This window comes from Armigeres subalbatus, chromosome 2 (assembly GCF_024139115.2).
Source record: "Armigeres subalbatus isolate Guangzhou_Male chromosome 2, GZ_Asu_2, whole genome shotgun sequence".
Lineage (NCBI taxonomy): Eukaryota > Metazoa > Arthropoda > Insecta > Diptera > Culicidae > Armigeres > Armigeres subalbatus.
In genome coordinates, this window is record NC_085140.1 from 19,574,227 (window position 1) to 19,593,428 (window position 19,202).

General features: G+C 42.1%; 1 protein-coding gene across 10 annotated transcripts in view; it reads left to right on the forward strand.

Annotated features, from left to right (window-relative positions):
* The window catches only part of LOC134218091 (uncharacterized), a 136,212-nt gene that overhangs the window by 108,244 nt on the left and 8,766 nt on the right, over positions 1-19,202 (forward strand). For all 10 annotated transcript variants that reach the window (XM_062696963.1, XM_062696960.1, XM_062696961.1 and 7 more), the window contains exon 3: positions 5,610-5,742. In XM_062696963.1, the coding sequence (XP_062552947.1) occupies positions 5,610-5,742 (133 nt within the window). The remainder of the gene's footprint in view (positions 1-5,609; positions 5,743-19,202) is intronic.

Genomic DNA, 19,202 nt, shown 5'->3' on the forward strand with positions numbered 1-19,202 from the left:
TCCAAAATAATTTTGTTCAGAAACTCTTTCGGCTTTCGAGCAGAATCATTTGGGCTTCCGAATGGAATTATTTTGGGATTCAGAATGGAATCTTTTCGGGCTTCCGAAAGATATAAAAAAATCTCTGTGGAATCCTGAAAGGGTTCTGTTCCGAATTTAAAAAGATTTCCGCTCAGAAGCCTAAAAGACTTCACTCAAAAGCTCAAAATAATTCCGATAGGAAATCTTATAAAATTCCGTACGAAATCTCAACAGGATTCGCTTTGTAATACAAAATTAAAAGCCCAACAGGGTTCTGTTTAGAATCTTTATGATGTCTGTATGCAAAACCAAATGTCTGTATAAATACACATTCTTCATCAGCAACTGTACTAATCAAGTGAGGTTGTGTGAGCTATTTGCCAGTCGATCGTCAAGCTCAGACCCAGCGATACCAGAACCAGATCTACGGAAATTACAGTAGATTTACGGAATTGAATGCTTTCTACGGATCTACGGATCCGTAGATGGAAACTACGGAAATTTCCGCGGAAATCTACGGATTTGTTTAAAGCGCATTTTTTTGTCGTCATTAGCGAGACTGGCTCGTCTCGTAAAGCGCATTTTTCATTTCAATCATCTCGTTTTTTTATGTATATCGGTTTATGTTGCAATTCACTTCGCTTTGGGGATAATTTCCGATCAGCCCGTAGACCATTATTTCATCTTCGCGAATAGTCTTAGTTCTATCGAGGCACTCCGGTCGATGAAACCTGTTAAGCACGCATCTTACTTTCTTACAACTATAAGAGTGCAGATTCGTGATTTGGTCGAAAGATCATTCAAGATTACCTTTGTATGGGTCCCATCCCATTGCCTAATCTATGGCAATGAGCGCACAGGAAGGTGAAGTTTATGATAGACAAATCTCGAACAACGAGTTTTTCCCATTAGTCCGTCAGAGTACTCTTCAAAATTAGCAAATGATTTGGTCACACAATGAACTTGAATGGTGGCTTTTTTCCATAGTTCCTAAAGTTTCTGCGCGAGCGTGGTCCAGAGGTGAGGACTTAAGTCGAGGCTTCATTCGCACGAGCGGCTCCGCAAAGTGTCACACGACTGATCCTACCAAAATAAATGAACTGGTTAAAAAAAATGGTGCCGAAAATCATTTCGCCGAATGCAACTAGGCCGAATAAACCATTAGGCCGAAACCCATCTGGCCGAAAGTCATTTGGCAGAAAGGGTCATTTGGCAAGACGGTCGTTGGGGCGAAACGGTCTTTTGGCCGAAAGGGACATTTGGCCGAAAGGGTCATTTGACCGGAAGGGTCGTTTGGCCGAAAGGGTCATTCACTGGCGGAGACAGAGGTGGGAGACGCTGCAATCACACTATTTTTCTAATAGGCTATTGGACTTGCGCCAAATGGTGCCCCACCAAATAACAATAGCTGGCGCCGCCAGTGGGGTCATTAGATCGAAAGGGTAATTTAGCCAAAAAGGTCATTTGGCCGTAAAGATCATTAAGCCGCAAGGGTCATTTGGCCGAAAGGGTAATTTGGCCGAATAGGTCATTTGAAAAGTGAGAAATTAGGAACAAGAAGTGAAACGTCTAACTTCTCACTCTTCCTTTTTCTCTTCTCACTCTTCATTTTTCTCTTCTCACTGTAAAAAGTGAGAAGTCTCGCTACCCACTTCGCACCACTCACTTTTCACAGTAAGAAGTGAGAAATGAAGAGTGAGACGTCTCACTACTCACTTCGCGCTTCTCACTGTGAAAAGTGAGTAGTGCGAAGTGAGACGTCTCGGCTAAATAAGCCTTTCGGCCAAGTAAGACGTCTCACTTAGCACACCACATTTCTCACTTCTTGGTGTAAACCGTGAGTATTGCGAAGTGAGTAGTGAGACGTCTCACTATCCACTTCGCACTACACATTTATCACAGTAAGAAGTGAGAAATGAGGAGTGAGAAGTGAGACGTCTCACTCTTAGAAGTGAGTGAGACGTCTCATTTTTCGCTCCTCATTTATCACTTCTCGCTGTAAAATATGAGAAGCGCAAAGTGAGTAGTGAAACGTATCTCTACTCACTTCGCGCTACTTTTTTTTACAGTGAGAAGTAAGAAATAAGGAGTGAGAAGTGAGACGTCTCTCTTCTTACTTCTAGTTTTTCACTTTTCAAATGACCTATTGGCCAAATGACCCTTTCTGCCAAACGACCATTTCGGCCAAATGACCCTTTCGGCCAAATGACCCTTTCGGCCAACTGACCCTTGCGGCCAAACGATTCTTTCGGCCAAATGAACATTTCGGCCAAATGATCCTTTCGGCCAAACGACCATTTCGGCCAAACGACCCTTCGGTCAAATGACCCATTCGGCCAAATGACTTTCTGGTCTGTTCGGCCAAACAACTTTCGGCCTAGTGTCATTCGGCGAAATGGCTTTCGGTCGAATGGGTTTCGGCTAAACAACCCTTCACCACCAATAATATAGGGGAACGGTTCGGCACTTCATACCATAATTATTTATTATTTATTCAGACTAAGGCCGAAGTGGCCTGTGCGGTATGTAAGAGTCTTCTCCATTCGGCTCGGTCCATGGCAACACGTCGCCAGCCACGCAGTCTACGGAGGGTCCGCAAGTCATCTTCCACCTGATCGATCCACCTTGCCCGCTGCGCACCTCGCCTTCTTGTGCCCGTCGGATCGTTGTCGAGAACCATTTTCACCGGGTTATTGTCCGACATTCTGGCTACGTGCCCGGCCCACCGCAGTCGTCCGATTTTCGCGGTGTGAACGATGGATGGTTCTCCCAACAGCTGATGCAACTCGTGGTTCATTCGCCTCCTCCATGTACCGTCCGCCATCTGCACCCCACCATAGATGGTACGCAGCACTTTCCTTTCGAAAACTCCGAGTGCGCGTTGGTCCTCCACGAGCATCGTCCAGGTCTCGTGTCCGTAGAGGACTACCGGTCTAATGAGCGTTTTGTAAATGGTCAGTTTGGTACGGCGGCGAACTCTATTCGATCGAAACGTCTTGCGGAGTCCAAAGTATGCACGATTTCCAGCCACTATACGCCTCCGAATTTCTCTGCTGGTATCATTTTCGGCAGTCACCAGTGAGCCCAAGTACACAAATTCTTCTACCACCTCGATTTCATCACCACCGATGCCAACTCGCGGTGGGTGGCTCACATTGTCTTCTCTTGAACCTCTTCCTATCATGTACTTCGTCTTCGACGTGTTGATGACTAGTCCGATCCGCTTGGCTTCCCTCTTCAGTCTGATGTAGGCTTCCTCCATCTTCTCAAAGTTACGTGCCATAATATCTATGTCGTCGGCGAAGCCAAATAACTGGACGGACTTATTGATAATTGTGCCACTCGTGTTAATCCCTGCTCTTCGTATTACCCTTCCAAAGCGATGTTGAATAGCAGACACGAAAGACCATCACCTTGCCGTAACCCTCTGCGGGTTTCGAAGGGACTCGAGAATGCCCCTGAAACTCGAACTACGCACATCACCCGATCCATCGTCGCTTTGATCAACCGTGTCAGTTTATCCGGAAATCCGTTTTCGTGCATTAGCTGCCATAGCTGGTCCCGATCGATTGTATCATATGCGGCTTTGAAGTCGATGAATAGATGATGTGTAGGCACGTTGTATTCGCGGCACTTCTGCAGTACTTGGCGAATGGCGAACACCTGGTCCGTGGTGGAGCGTTCGCCCATAAAACCCGCCTGGTACTGCCCCACGAACTCCCTTGCAATTGGTGCTAGTCGTCGGCATAAAATTTGGGAGAGTACCTTGTAGGCGGCGTTCAGCAATGTGATTGCGCGGTAGTTGCTACAATCCAGCTTATCGCCCTTTTTGTAGATGGGACACACGACACCTTCCATCCACTCCTGCGGCAAAACTTCCTCCTCCCAAATCTTGGTAATGACCCAGTGCAGCGATCTAGCCAGTGCCTCACCACCGTGTTTAAATAGCTCTCCTGGTAGTTTGTTGTTCTTCAGCCGGCCAATCTCCTCCTGGATTTCCTGGAGATCCGGGGCCGGTAGAATTATGTCCTGCGCGCGTTCCCCTAGGTCCATCACCATACCGCCATCTTCGTCTGCCACATTGCCATTCAGGTGCTCTTCGTAGTGCTGCTGCCACCTTTGGATCACCTCACGCTCGTTCGTAAGAAGGTTCCCGTTTATGTCCTTGCACATATCAGGCTGTGGCACGTGGCCCTTACGTGAACGGTTCAACTTCTCATAGAACTTTCGTGTGTTATTAGTGCGGTACAGTTGCTCCGTCTCTTCACGGTCTCGATCTTCCTGCTGACGCTTTTTCCTCCGGAAAATCGAGTTTTGTCTGTTCCGCGCCTGTTTATATCGTGCCTCATTCGCCCTCGTGCGGTGTTGCAGCAATCTCGCCCATGCTGCATTCTTCTCTTCTACTAACTGCTCACATTCGCCGTCATACCATAACTCCTTTCCATTTCCATCCCATCAAAAACAAAGCAATGAAGAGGAATTTGGTTTGTTTATTATTTTTGTGATTTTGTGAGCACGCTTGTTAGCACAAATAATCGACGAGATTAGTGCTGTATTTCTTTGTTCTGCAATGAGATGAATATATGTTCAGTGAGATGGAAAACGGAACAGTTCCCATATTACAAGTCAATCGAAAAGGTTTCGCTGAATTCCGATCAATGAATTATTGGCAGTGGCTGATAGGAAGCATAGGAAATTCCAACAAACATGGGACAAATATACGTATGACGGCAGTATAGTATATTAGCATTAGCATTAGCATTGAGCAATTCGCACAAATTCGTAGGTGGTACAAGCCAAGACTATTGTATGAGAGTAGCATCATTTTCATCCGTTACCACAGATATTGATTTGGGACTAATCACTATCTCTTAGATGGAAGCGATGCACTCTCCAATAGTCGTGATCTGTCCTGGCCACGTCCTTGCGAATGCTGAGGAAGGGTGGTTTGTTGGACACCTACTTAAGAAAGAAGCAGAGAACTCTACGAACTCTCATAGGTGCCACGGGAGGTTTTGGGATTGCGTGGAAGGTTATAACAGTAGGAATCGTTTTGGTAGAACGTGAAACACAGAAAGAACTAAGATAGAAATACAAAGTAGGAAAGGGACGAGCCTGGAATTGAACCCACGACCTCCTGCTTATAAGGCAGAAGCGGTAGCCACTAGACCACCGAGCTCGAGCTCGTATGACGGCAGTATAGTATATGCGCAAATAGTCAGCATGAGTTCACCGCCAGAAATGTGTATGGCGAAAGGCATCTAACGCGGGATTTCTCAAAGTTAGGAACGTTTCAAGAAAACTACGCCTACCAAATATTTTCGAGGATGGTGCCTAATTTTGAGAAATCGATCCTTGGATGCCTTTCGCCATTCAGAAAGTTAACTCCTAGTGTGTTGCTTTGAAACACTCATTTTTCTTTACGTTTCAGAGCTAATGCTGTTTTATTACTCAAATGTGAACTGTCAAACCATACGAATGGTCATGAATACGTCAAACCTGCAACTTCTGCCTAGGAAACGTTTTTCGTCCAATTTCTATTGACAAAATGTGTTCATTTCCATTTCGATTTTCTTTTCGCTTCCCAGACCGACGAGATCCATCAAGGACATCACGCAGTTGGCGACGGCTGGCTCTTCGCATGACTGCGGCTCATTGTCCCGGGTGGTCATGGTGCGGAAAACTGATCAACGCGTCATCAATCATAAGGGTAGTCAGAAGGTGAGTAGTTTGTTGTTGATGACATTAGATGGTAATATAATATGGATTTGCTGCAATGGAGCTGACAGAATTCGTCGCCACTATTTATTAAAAACCCAGAATTATCCACATAGCAATGATTTGCCTTTCTCGTGCCATAACAAAGAATGTAACTTGTTGCAAGTTGGAATGTAACGTTATTTTTTTACTGAGGGAAAAAACATTTTCCCCTTGTTTTGTTACATTGCTTCCCTCTCGGACCGCAAGATAGACTGTCTATTTCATGAGTTCTATCATTTGAATTTTCCATCTCATTCGTCTTCGTGTCTTTCTCTGAACTTCTGCGGTAGTATGCCTTTTAGGCGTCAAAATGTGTTTTGGCCATTACTTCTGATCCCACAGTCCGATCAGCCCATTTTGAAATACGAAACTGTTAAACAGGATAAGAAAATTATTTGGATTTTTTAGTGGAATGTCTTCCCTTTCATAAAATGAGTTCGTACTAAACCATTTAATTCCACCACTTGATTGTAACTTGACAGATACGTATTTCGACCTCAGCAGTAAGGCCGTCTTCAGTGTTTCGTAATTGACTCGACTTCCTTGCGCTCCGCATCGCGATTGAAATTTGTAAGGAAATTAGGTGTCGGACGATTTGGCCGAACGGGCCATTTGGCCGAATGGTTGAAAAAATCTTAGATTCGATTTGGGTAAAGAAAAGTGAGTAAAAACTAATAAGAAATTACACCCATGGAAATCGTTATAACACCACCGCTGGTTTTACATACAAAATGGTCATGTTTGAGGATCAATATCTCGATTTCGAGCGATTAGATTAAGGAAATTTTTGAGATCCCAGCTCAGAATAATCTCAATTTTCAATTAACCCTTTATAAGGCAGTGGCAACTATATTGCCACCAACAAATTATGTTTTTTTATATTTATTAACAAGAGCTCTGCTTATTATTTCCCACATAGTGGCTTTATTTGCTTCCTAGTAACACCCCAGATGAATTTGAGCCATAAAAAAATTGAAATGTCAATTTGAGAACCGTTTTTTACGAACAGATCGTAAGTTTTGAGTGGAAGAAGGATTTTCAGTTATAATTCGTTAAAAAAACGACAAAGATATATTTTTTCCCGTTGGTATTAATTATTTTGAATCTCCTGTGTTAGATTATTACGTGATTAGCGTGAAAAAAGCTTTGCCTTTCTAAATATTTGGTTTTTGGATTTTTGACGAAATTGGGTTTTTTTTTCCCAAGGGTCCCTTGGGAACAAAAGCTCAAAAAAATTTTGTTTTCGCTTATAATGCGTTTTCCGACTAGGACTCTTCACCAAAAAATGTAACGTGCCTTAATTTGACTGGTTTAACGTAAAACCTAATTTTTAAAAATCTTTTATTTATTTTTGTTGTTGCCTGTTTTCCCGCTTGCCGGGCAGTGGCAACTATATTGCCACCAATTTTTCAATGTTTCTGAACTGTTTAATGTATAACAAACATACATTTGAGTTTAATACCATGTCAACATTGTGTCCTATTGTTGTTTTTGTTAATTTATTGTTTAGATTCGTCTGCCTTATAAAGGGTTAATTATTGTTATTCGTATGCATGTGTACTGAAAACGATGTCTCAGGTGGAAATTTTTAAGTCCGGGGTCCAATGTAAAATGGTAGATTCGGGATCAAGATATAGCACACAATAAAATCACAAGTTGCTTCGATGAAGTCCAAATTGGTAAGAGACCACTGCCTCACATTTATTCAACCTCGAAAACTTCTTCTTTTCAGATTATTTTATAATGACTTCTAATTGACAGTTCTGGGGTGCGTTCTTCGAATAAACACTCTTAAATATCGATGACCTAATTTAGCTAGACACAACAGAAATAAGTTTAAAGCCACCACTTCTATATGGGTCTCCATACAAGTGGAGTGGCTTTTAAAAAATGAGTGAAAAATGAGAAGTGAGAAGTGATAAATGATAAGTGACAAGTGATAAGTGAGAAATGAGAAGTGAGAAGTGGGAAGTTATAAATATGAAGTGAGAAGTGAGAAGCGAGAAGTGAGAATTGAGAAGGGCGAACTTAGAAGTGAGAAATGAAAAGTTAGAAGTGAGTATTGTGAAGTTAGAAGTGCGAAATGAGAAGTGAGAAGGGAGAATTGAAAAATTATGAAATTTTTCCTTATAGCTTTCTTCTTCCTTACTCATTGTTGTCTCTCCTCTATCATCTTCCTTCTTCTTCTTCTTCTTCTTCTTCTTCTTCTTTATTCCTTCTCCCTACCTTCTTCTCCTTCGTCTCTCGTCTTCTTCTTCTTCTTCTTCTTCCTTCGATCTTTCCAACCATTAGGCAGAGTTGTAGAAAATCCTTCGCACTAGAAGCCCACCATACAACACATTTTGAAATTCAGGCTCTGGAATGAGTTATTGACAAACTACTAAATGATCGAGAGCAAATTACTAAATGATCGATAACATCATTGTTTCCTCCTACTGTGACCATGGTCCAATGCACCGAGCTCATCATTGACGTTTGAGCGGTGCGTTGTTTACTAAAGCATTCAGTACACTGTCAGTCTAATCGACAAATATTTGTCATTGCCTGTTTTAACAAAATTTGACGTTTGCTGATTATTTGACATGTGCCAGTACACGATGAGCAAATATTTGAAAATAATCTATTTGTCAAATATTGTGTTTGAAAATTTGTTTGATTATTTGTCCAGTGTTATTCAAAAGGCAGTACACTGTTTGTCGTCAAACTCGCATTAGACATTGTTGTTTTGCTAAGGTGGTTCTTCTTCTTCTTCTTATTGGCACTACATCCCCACACATTGAGCACTTACACGGTTATCATGAGGTTAGCACGATGATACTTTTATGCCCAGGGAAGTCGAGACCATTTTCAATCCAAAAATTGCCTAGACCGGCACCGAGCATCGAACCCAGCCACCCTCAGCATGGTCTTGCTTTGTAGCGAGAAACTGGATAAAGTGATACATTTTCAAATCAATTCTATAAATTATTCTGAAAATGGAATCGATGGCATCTTCAGTTGCGGCCACTTTTGCCTGTAGCTATTTGCTATTGGAGGATGAGGACGATTTCCAACCACGCAGAGTTTGGGTTCATGACTGGGTCGAGAAGCGAGAAACAGATGGGTGCTACGTCAAATTATTGCAAGAGCTACCCAGCAATCACCCTAAATTGTACAAGAACTTCGTCAGAATGTTTGGTTGGTACTCGTATCCAGAAGCAGGTCACGAGTATGAGAAAATCAATATCACCAGCAGAAAAGTTCGAGGCCTTTTCGTGTAGAGTGCTGCACAATGGGGTTCTGTCTGACCCTATCCGTGTCGTAGCTGGTGTGAGACAAGGATGTATTCTATCACCGCTACTGTTCCTCATCGTAATCGACGAGATTCTGGTAGATGCGATTGACCGTGAACCAAACCGCGGGCTGTTATGGCAGCCTATAACCATGGAGCACCTAAACGACTTCGAATTGGCTGATGACGTTGCACTCCTCGCGCAACGGCGCTCTGATATGCAGAGTAAGCTCAACGACCTTGCCGAGCGCTCCTCCTTGGCAGGTTTAGTCATCAACGTCAACAAAACCAAATCGTTGGATGTAAACACGGTGACTCCTTCCAGTTTCACAGTAGCCGGGCAACCAGTGGAGAATGTTGAAAGCTTCCAATATCTTGGTAGCCAAATGGCGTCAGACGGCGGTACCAAGATCAACATAGGCGCACGGATCAAGAATGCAAGAGCTGCCTTCGCGAGTTTAAGAAACAGCTGGAAAAATAGGCAGATAAGTGAACGCACCAAAATACGAATTTTCAACTCTAACGTGAAATCTGTGCTGTTATACGCTAGCGAAACATGGTGTGTATCAGAGGAGAACACTCAACGGCTGCAGGTGTTCATTAACAGATGCCTGCGGTATATAATTCGGGTCTGGTGGCCTCACAACTGGATCTCAAACAACGAGCTCCATCGTCGTTGTCACCAGAGGCCGATAACAACAGAAATTCGGAATCGGAAGTGGGACTGGGTCGGCCACACTCTACGTAGGGGCGGAAACGAAATCTGTAAACAAGAATTAGACTGGAACCCAGCGGGACATCGCAGCAGAGGCAGACCCAGAGGCTCATGGCGGCGAAGCCTCAATAATGAAATAAAAGAAGTCGACCGAAATCTAACCTGGCAACAGGTTAAAGCGATAGCCGGGCAACGCTCAGGATGGAGATCTTTCAAGTCGTCCCTTTGCACCACCGGAGGTGTACAGGATCCATAAGTAAGTAAGTAAGATGCGCAGTGTTATAAATTTGTAATAGAACGAAATTGCCAATTTATGTCTTAAGCACTTTATTTATTTGAAAATCTGTAAATCTGATGCGAAGTTTGAAAATAACAAATCACTAGCTAAAACCTTGTGACCTATTGTAGAATAAATAGATTATTTGCACTATTAAGGAAAATTTCGCATAGTTATAACCATTGCCTTTTTTCATGCGGGAGATAATATCCAGAAAGTAAAATACACATTTGGTAATCAACTGTACAATACTTCTTAACAACGAAACCAAAGATATCAACTGCATTTGATCCAGAGCTATATGATATATGAGTGTTGATGTGTCATGTACAAGACGCTAATAAGACCGGTTGTCCTCTACGGACATGAATCATGGACAATGCTCGAGGAGGACTTGCAAGCACCCGGAGTATTCGAGAGACGGGTGCTTAGGACCATCTTTGGCGGTGTGCAAGAAGATCCAGAAGGTAGCTAAAGCCGGGCAGGACATGTTACAAGAATGCCAATCCGGCAGATATGAGACGGCGTGGAGCGCAGCGAGCGAAATGGGCAGACCAGGTGCAAAACGACTTGACGAGCGTGGGGCGTATTCGAGGATGGAGAGATGCGGCCTCGAACCGTGTATTGTGGCGTCAAATTGTTGATTCAGTGTTATCTGTTTAGGTGTAGACTAAATAAATGAAAAATGAAATGAAATGAGTGTTGATGTTATTTTTCACTAGACAACAATTTAAAAAACAGATAGAGTGGCTCTATCGGAAATATTGCTCAAATTGCCCCATGTACGTTAAAACTCAAGGCCAAGTGAAAGTAGCAGATTTTTGCTTTAATTAAAACTTTTAAATCGTTTTCGTTGTCACACAATTATTTAATTGCTCAAAATATTCACTTTCCACATCAATGGTGAATTTAAAAACGACTTTTTTAGTGGTAATCCTTTGAATTGAAATAAAAGTTGTGTGGCCCCGAATGGCCGGAGCGAATTGTTATGACAGCAGCTCTCCGTGGGTGCGTGTGCACGCCACGAAGGTCTGACCAGAAGAGGCCGAGTCATGCCTTGCTGCGCACTGGTCGACACGCTGAGGGGTTAATGAGCGATTCCAAGCAACAGCATCAAAATTTAAGAAAATTTTTAATTCATGATTTTCTATTGAGTTGAAACTTTGCACAGTTTTTCAATTTCATCTAAATCGTCATTTTTCGATATCAAATCTTCATATTGAGTCACGACTAACTTTTCAAAAGGGTGTATGTGAAAATGGTTCAAAAATATTTAAAAAGCTGCACAGCAAAAACGGAATGTTCGATTGTTATGATTTTTTCAGCAAAGTTAGACAACTAAATGGTGATTCTTAAGAAAATGTGCACAGTAAAAAAAATTTTTTTTGCCTTAAAAATATCATTTTTGTCACAAAAACTCAAATATCTCAAAACCCTATCTTTTTTCGAACGTAATTTTTTAGGGAAAACGGTCCATTATATTAGCTATCTACCATAAAAATTTGGTGATGGTAAACTAATAAACAAAAAAGTTATGACATTTCAAACATTTCACAATTTTCACATATAGTAAACAAAAAAATTTCCGTGTATTTTTTTTCAAGAATCGCAGATTTGATGCTGATTTTATTGTTAAGGGCCTTGCGTGAGTTAAACAAGTTGTTTGTATGATATTCCATATTTATGTATTCATCGATATTATGTATATTATATGTATAAATATTATATGTATAAATAAATAAAAATGAATTAATATTATCCTAAGTATTAAATTAAATGTGGCAGTTACACAATGTTGTTATAGAAACTCTAAGAGTTTTGGGTTTGAATTTTGGTATGGGTTATGATATCATGAAAACAGTTTATTAATACTTATTTTTATTTATTTTATTCAATTTTTAAAATATCGAACACTTTTGAATTATTATCAGCACAGTTTGAGTATAGTTTTGCTTTAATTTTATTTTCCGACAATGGAATGAAACAGTGAAATTTTTGGGTTCCTTGGATCGTTTTCGCGTTATTAAATTGCTCGCTGAGCTCTGAAGCCTTTATTTCGTACTCTTCAGTAGTAGTAAAACAAAATGATAATTTGGTTAAATCTTTTTCTTTTCTACGATTTGCCCAATCAAAAAGTTCTTTCGCAGTTTTAATTGGATGCTCACGTTCTTTGGCTAAACTTGCTCTTGTGGCCATGCGCTTTATTGTTCCTCCAATAGCATCACAAGGACCTTTGCCATGTGATGTAGCAAAAATGCCATTCTGCATCAATTCCGTACATTGATTTAAATTGACATAGGCTCGAAAAATTCTTACGATTTTTGTACTGCGACGCTGCTCCATCAGACATGAAATATATCTTTTGACTTCTTTATGCTTATCAACGCGTAAAAAGTTAATCATTTTTCAATGAACAAGTTTACGGATACTGAATCGCGTCTTAAATCTTTGGAAATTATAATAAAACTTAAGTGTTCAATTTGCGTACTTCCATTAAAATAAATAACGAATGGATGAATTGTAGCTTGTTGTACGTTCCAGTGATGGGACTGCACTTCATCTTGCAATACAAAGCTGTAATTTTCAGAAAAATCACAAATGACTAAAAATTCACCATTTTGTAATGTATTTTTCGTATTTTTAAAAAGCTGGATTGTTCTGTTTTAATGAAATCGTGAGGGATTAAACTTTCTAATTTCAAGCAAAAATATGACACAAACTCATCTACAGGTTTTACAATAGTTTCTATGTCACACCTATCCGTGGTCACCCATTGCTCAAATGATAACTGATCAATATATTTTTCTTCAAACTCAGCGAATAAAGTATTTTCCAATGATGAAGAATCTGGACAATCCGAACAAGATCGTAGATAGCAATTTGATGTTGTATTTTCACACAAAAGACTACCAGTTAACATTTTAATATCCTTTGTTAAATTGATTCTTTTCAAACTATGTAAAATAAGATTAATATTCTCATGGGTTGTGCACACACACATTATGTGTTCCTGAATTGGAAAGAAGCTTACATTGCCTTGGCCGAAGGCTTGCAAATGAGGAAAAACCTATTTTAATATTATCGTGAATTTCCTTGAAGCGTGTGTACGCTTCTTTCAAAATCGTCATCATTAATCGTTTTTGGATTGCTTGACGCTTTCCATCTTTTTTACTGATACATAATCTTTTGACCAGGCATAGCTCGACTTACTTCATCATCTTCAAAATATTGAACTACTATTTCTTTTGTCTCATCTGTTAATGCAGTACTAGACCTAGTATTTTTGGTTGAAAGACAGTTATTCTTCAATTGTTTTGCCTCTTTTACTGTATTTCTATTGGTTTTGAACTCATCAATGGCATCCTGAATAGACCACGAACTTGGCAGCATCGACAAAATCAATAATTTTTCTTTCCTTGTCGTGGCTGCATTCGAGAACCTTTCCTTCATATTTATAATTACCTCATCGTAGTCTGTATTTTCCACATCATCAGGTCCTAATTTGAAGAGGTTTCTTCGTACAGCTTCGTTTATTTCACGGTATTTTTTCTCCGGGTAATAAACGTAGTCCATCTTACTCCATTTAATCGAAGTCACTTTTATCCCAGCTATGCCCTCGTTAAAGCGTTCGATGTTGACCTTTTGGATACACTCATCTTCCGATTAATTTGTTGAAACAGATTTCGCTGATGGTACGGTGGCAAGGCTCTCAGCACTTAATACTTCTGGTAATTCCTCAGTTGTTGTCGATACATCTGGCAATTCCTCAGTTGCTGTCGTTTTCGAACTTCCTGCGCTCTGCTCAACCGATGTATACAGATTGCTCTTTTGTCAACGTTTAGACGGCAGGACGTGCAAATGCGTAAATTTGTATTCAATGTGGACATTGGAGCATAACCAGTCGCTTTCAGTTTATCTATGGTGCTTTCGGTGAGATTTCGTAACTCTTTTGAACACTTTTTTCCATCAAACACTTTTAAGTTTTTACTGACTAGTTTGGTGTCATTTGCTTGACTGAAGAAAAAAATTACTATAAGATCTTTAACAACCTTAGTAGTAGTAATTTTTTTGCTTTTTCGTGAGCATTGTCATGGTATGTACCTATCATGCATTTGTTGTTGTTGAAGATACCCGTTTCCTCCCGATCATAAAGTCTATTCTCTAAGAGGTATATTTTTTGCAGGTAAACTATAGACGTACACGTGTATATAAATCTTTGATTTTGCAGCTTTTGTCTTAAAAATAACATTTCTGATATGTTTCTATCAACGTTATTATCAACAGGTTTCAACACTATTAAAAGAATTTTTCGCCAGTCACGTGCAATGAAAATTATGACACTATCAATACTTTTGATCACAACACTGGATCGTGTCTAAGTTTCTTATAGATGCTATGAATAATTAAATCAAAATATCATGAAAACAACTTGTTTAAATCACGTCCCTTAACAATAAAATCTGCATCAAACTGCAAATCTCGAAATAACTTACACAGAAAAAAATTTTTTTTTACTAAATGTGAAAATTGTGAAATGTTTGAAATGTCATAACTTTTTTGTTTATTAGTTTACCATCACCAAATTTTTATGGTAGATAGCTAATGTAATGGACCGTTTTCCCTAAAAAATTACGTTCGAAAAAGATAGGGTTTTGAGATATTTGAGTTTTGTGACAAAAATGATATTTTTAAAGGCAAAAAAAATTTTTTTTTTACTGTGCACATTTTCTTAAGAATCACCATTGATACAATATATACTCAATTTCCCATCTTCTCTCATTAAAAAGAAGGCAAAAAAGATCCTATAGCATAGAACGCATTGATTTTTTAAAGTTATTTGCGCGAGACGAAGATGAACATATTGCTTTTGAAAACCGATGGTTTCCTTTGAAAACTGAACTCCAAAATAAACTTGTCTGATCATCGTGGTTTTCAATCACAGAACAACGAAATCTAGAAACTTTTTTCAAATGGGCGTAATTGATTCTGACCTTCATTTTTGGAATTGCGATTGTGCGTTTAATTTAAATTATTTTGGACTACTAATGCACTCAACAGGAAGAATAGATTGCAATCGATCAGGTAGTAACGTCAGTTCAACGAAATATGCTGAATGGAGAGAGTAGGAGTCGTTTCAAATTTCAAGGTCAAATACAGTTACGCCTATTTGAAAAAAGTTCCTAGAAATGCAAGTCAATAGGTTGCATCATTTGAATGTTAAACTAAATTGGTAATTGATCTCACAGAAACATTTTATATTGTAGCAATAATCTAAATATCTTATACCGTCCATTAAATCCAACTATCAGCTTCATATATAGTAATACCAGCAGGCTGACCTTTAACATATAGATGTTGAACTTGCTAACAATCGCTTAGAACATGTGTTCCCAAAATGTGGGTCGCGACTCCCAGGGAGGTCGTGGGCTGATCAATGATGGGTGGCGACAGACGATTCTTGATTCATTCTTTTGTCCCTATTTTGTCCCACAAATCTATCACAGCCATTAGATTTGGATCTATGTAGTGAATGAAGAACAGTAAATTTTGAGATTTTGTCAAATACAATGAAATCCAAACAATTCATTCCAATTCCAATAAAAATCCAAGCCACATTCAATCCAATTCCAATCAACATCCAATCCTAAACCAATCTATATCCAATCCCAAATTCAATCCAAATCCATTCCACTTTCAATCCATATCCGTTCCACATCCATTCCAAATCCATTCAAAATCCACTCCAATCAAAATCTAATCCAATTATTATTATTTATTCAGACTAAGGCCGAGGTGGCCTGTGCGGTATGTAAGAGTCTTCTCCATTCGGCTCGGTCCATGGCAACACGTCGCCAGCCACGCAGTCTACGGAGGGTCCGCAAGTCATCTTCCACCTGATCGATCCACCTTGCCCGCTGCGCACCTCGCCTTCTTGTGCCCGTCGGATCGTTGTCAAGAACCATTTTCACCGGGTTATTGTCCGACATTCTGGCTACGTGCCCGGCCCACCGCAGTCGTCCGATTTTCGCGGTGTGAACGATGGATGGTTCTCCCAACAGCTGATGCAACTCGTGGTTCATTCGCCTCCTCCATGTACCGTCCGCCATCTGCACCCCACCATAGATGGTACGCAGCACTTTCCTTTCGAAAACTCCGAGTGCGCGTTGGTCCTCCACGAGCATCGTCCAGGTCTCGTGTCCGTAGAGGACTACCGGTCTAATGAGCGTTTTGTAGATGGTCAGTTTGGTACGGCGGCGAACTCTATTCGATCGAAGCGTCTTGCGGAGTCAAAGTATGCACGATTTCCAGCCACTATACGTCTCCGAATTTCTCTGCTGGTATTATTTTCGGCAGTGACCAGTGAGCCCACACAAATTCTTATACCACCTCGATTTCTTCACCACCGATGCCAACTCGCGGTGGGTGGCTCACATTGTCTTCTCTTGAATCTCTACCTATCATATACTTCGTCTTCGACGTGTTGATGACTAGTCCAATCCGCTTGGCTTCCCTCTTCAGTCTGATGTAGGCTTCCTCCATCTTCTCAAAGTTACGTGCCATAATATCTATGTCGTCGGCGAAGCCAAATAGCTGGACGGACTTATTGAAAATTGTGCCACTCGTGTTAATCCCTGCTCTTCGTATTACCCCTTCCAAAGCGATGTTGAATAGCAGACACGAAAGACCATCACCTTGCCATAACCCTCTGCGGGTTTCGAAGGGACTCGAGAATGCCCCTGAAACTCGAACTACGCACATCACTCGATCCATCGTCGCTTTGATCAACCGTGTCAGTTTATCCGGAAATCCGTTTTCGTGCATTAGCTGCCATAGCTGGTCCCGATCGATTGTATCATATGCGGCTTTGAAGTCGATGAATAGATGATGTGTGGGCACGTTGTATTCGCGGCACTTCTGCAGTACTTGGCGAATGGCGAACACCTGGTCTGTGGTAGAGCGTTCACCCATAAATCCCGCCTGGTACTGCCCCACGAACTCCCTTGCAATTGGTGCTAGTCGACGGCATAAAATTTGGGAGAGTACCTTGTAGGCGGCGTTCAGCAATGTGATTGCGCGGTAGTTGCTACAATCCAGCTTATCGCCCTTTTTGTAGATGGGACACACGACACCTTCCATCCACTCCTGCGGCAAAACTTCCTCCTCCCAAATCTTGGTAATGACCCAGTGCAGCGCTCTAGCCAGTGCCTCACCACCGTGTTTAAATAGCTCTCCTGGTAGTTGGTCAATCCCAGGGCTTTGTTGTTCTTCAGCCAGCCAATCTTCTCCTGGATTTCCTGGAGATCCGGGGCTGGTAGAATTATGTCCTGCGCGCGTTCCCTAGGTCCATCACCATACCGCCATCTTCGTCTGCCACATCGCCATTCAGGTGCTCTTCGTAGTGCTGCTGCCACCTTTGGATCACCTCACGCTCGTTCGTAAGAAGGTTCCCGTTTATGTCCTTACACATATCGGGCTGTGGCACGTGGCCCTTACGTGAACGGTTCAACTTCTCATAGAACTTTCGTGTGTTATTAGTGCGGTACAGTTGCTCCGTCTCTTCACGGTCTCGATCTTCCTGCTGACGCTTTTCCTCCGGAAAATCGAGTTTTGTCTGTTCCGCGCCTGTTTATATCGTGCCTCATTCGCTCTCGTGCGGTGTTGCAGCAATCTCGCCCATGCTGCATTCTTCTCTTCTACTAACTGCTCACATTCGCCGTCATACCAGTCGTTTCTCCGATCCGGGGGCACCGTGCCAAGTGCAGCGGTTGCGGTGCTACCAATGGCGGATCGAATATCTCTCCAGCCATCTTCAAGAGACGCTGCGCCTAGCTGCTCTTCCGTTGGGAGTGCCACTTCCAGCTGCTGCGCGTATTCTTGGGCTAGTCTACCGTCTTGTAGCCGCCCAATATTAAGCCGCGGCGTCCGACTTCGACGCGTGTTGTACACCGTCGAGAGTTTTGAGCGCAGGCAAACTGCAACGAGGTAGTGGTCGGATTCAATATTCGCACTGCGGTAAGTGCGGACGTTCGTGATGTCGGAGAAGAATTTACCGTCGATTAGAACGTGGTCGATTTGGTTTTCCGTTTCTTGGTTAGGTGATCTCCATGTGGCCTTGTGGATATTTTTGCGGGGAAAGAAGGTGCTTCGGACTACCATTCCGCGGGAGGCTGCGAAGTTTATGCATCGTTGGCCGTTGTCATTCGATACGGTGTGCAGACTATCCGGTCCGATGACCGGTCTATACATTTCCTCCCTTCCTACCTGCGCGTTCATGTCACCGATGACGATTTTGACGTCCCGCAGTGGGCATCCATCGTATGTCTGCTCCAGCTGTGCGTAGAACGCTTCTTTCTCGTCGTCGGGTCTCCCTTCGTGTGGGCAGTGCACGTTGATGATGCTATAGTTGAAGAAACGGCCTTTAATCCTCAGCTTGCACATCCTTGCGTTGATTGGCTGCCACCCAATCACGCGTTGGCGCATCTTTCCCAGCACTATGAAGCCGGTTCCCAGCTCGTTGGTGGTGCCACAGCTTTGGTAGAAGGTAGCCGCCCGATGCCCGCTTTTCCACACCTTCTGTCCTGTCCAGCAAATCTCCTGCAGCGCCACGACGTCGAAGTTGCGGGGATGTAATTCATCGTAGATCATCCTGTCGCAACCTGCGAAACCTAGCGACTTGCAGTTCCATGTTCCAAGCTTCCAATCGTGATCCTTTATTCGTCGCCTAGGTCTTTGCCGATTATATCGAGTCGCATTATCTCTTATATTGTTCGTAATTATTGGTTTTCCAGGCGGCTTATTGGGCCTGCGCAAACCTCCTGTCTCGCCGGAGGGCCGTCGTGTCAGGGCTGTTTAGCGTCCCACCTAACACCAGGACTTGGGCTTGTGCGCTTTGAGCGGCACACGGTCGCTTTGGCGGAGCCTACTTGCGGATACATGCAGCTTTTTATAGAGGTTTAACAGGGCCCACTGTCAAACCCCACCACATCCTAGGCAGGCGCCACAACTCGCAGATGGCCTGGGGAGGGATCGTCAAGCCCTTGGACAAAGTCCCTGCTGCCCCCAATCTAATCCAAATCCAATCCAAATCTAATCTAAATCCGTTCCAAATCCAAATCCAATCAAATGCAATTCTAATCCAAATCTAAATCAAATTCAAT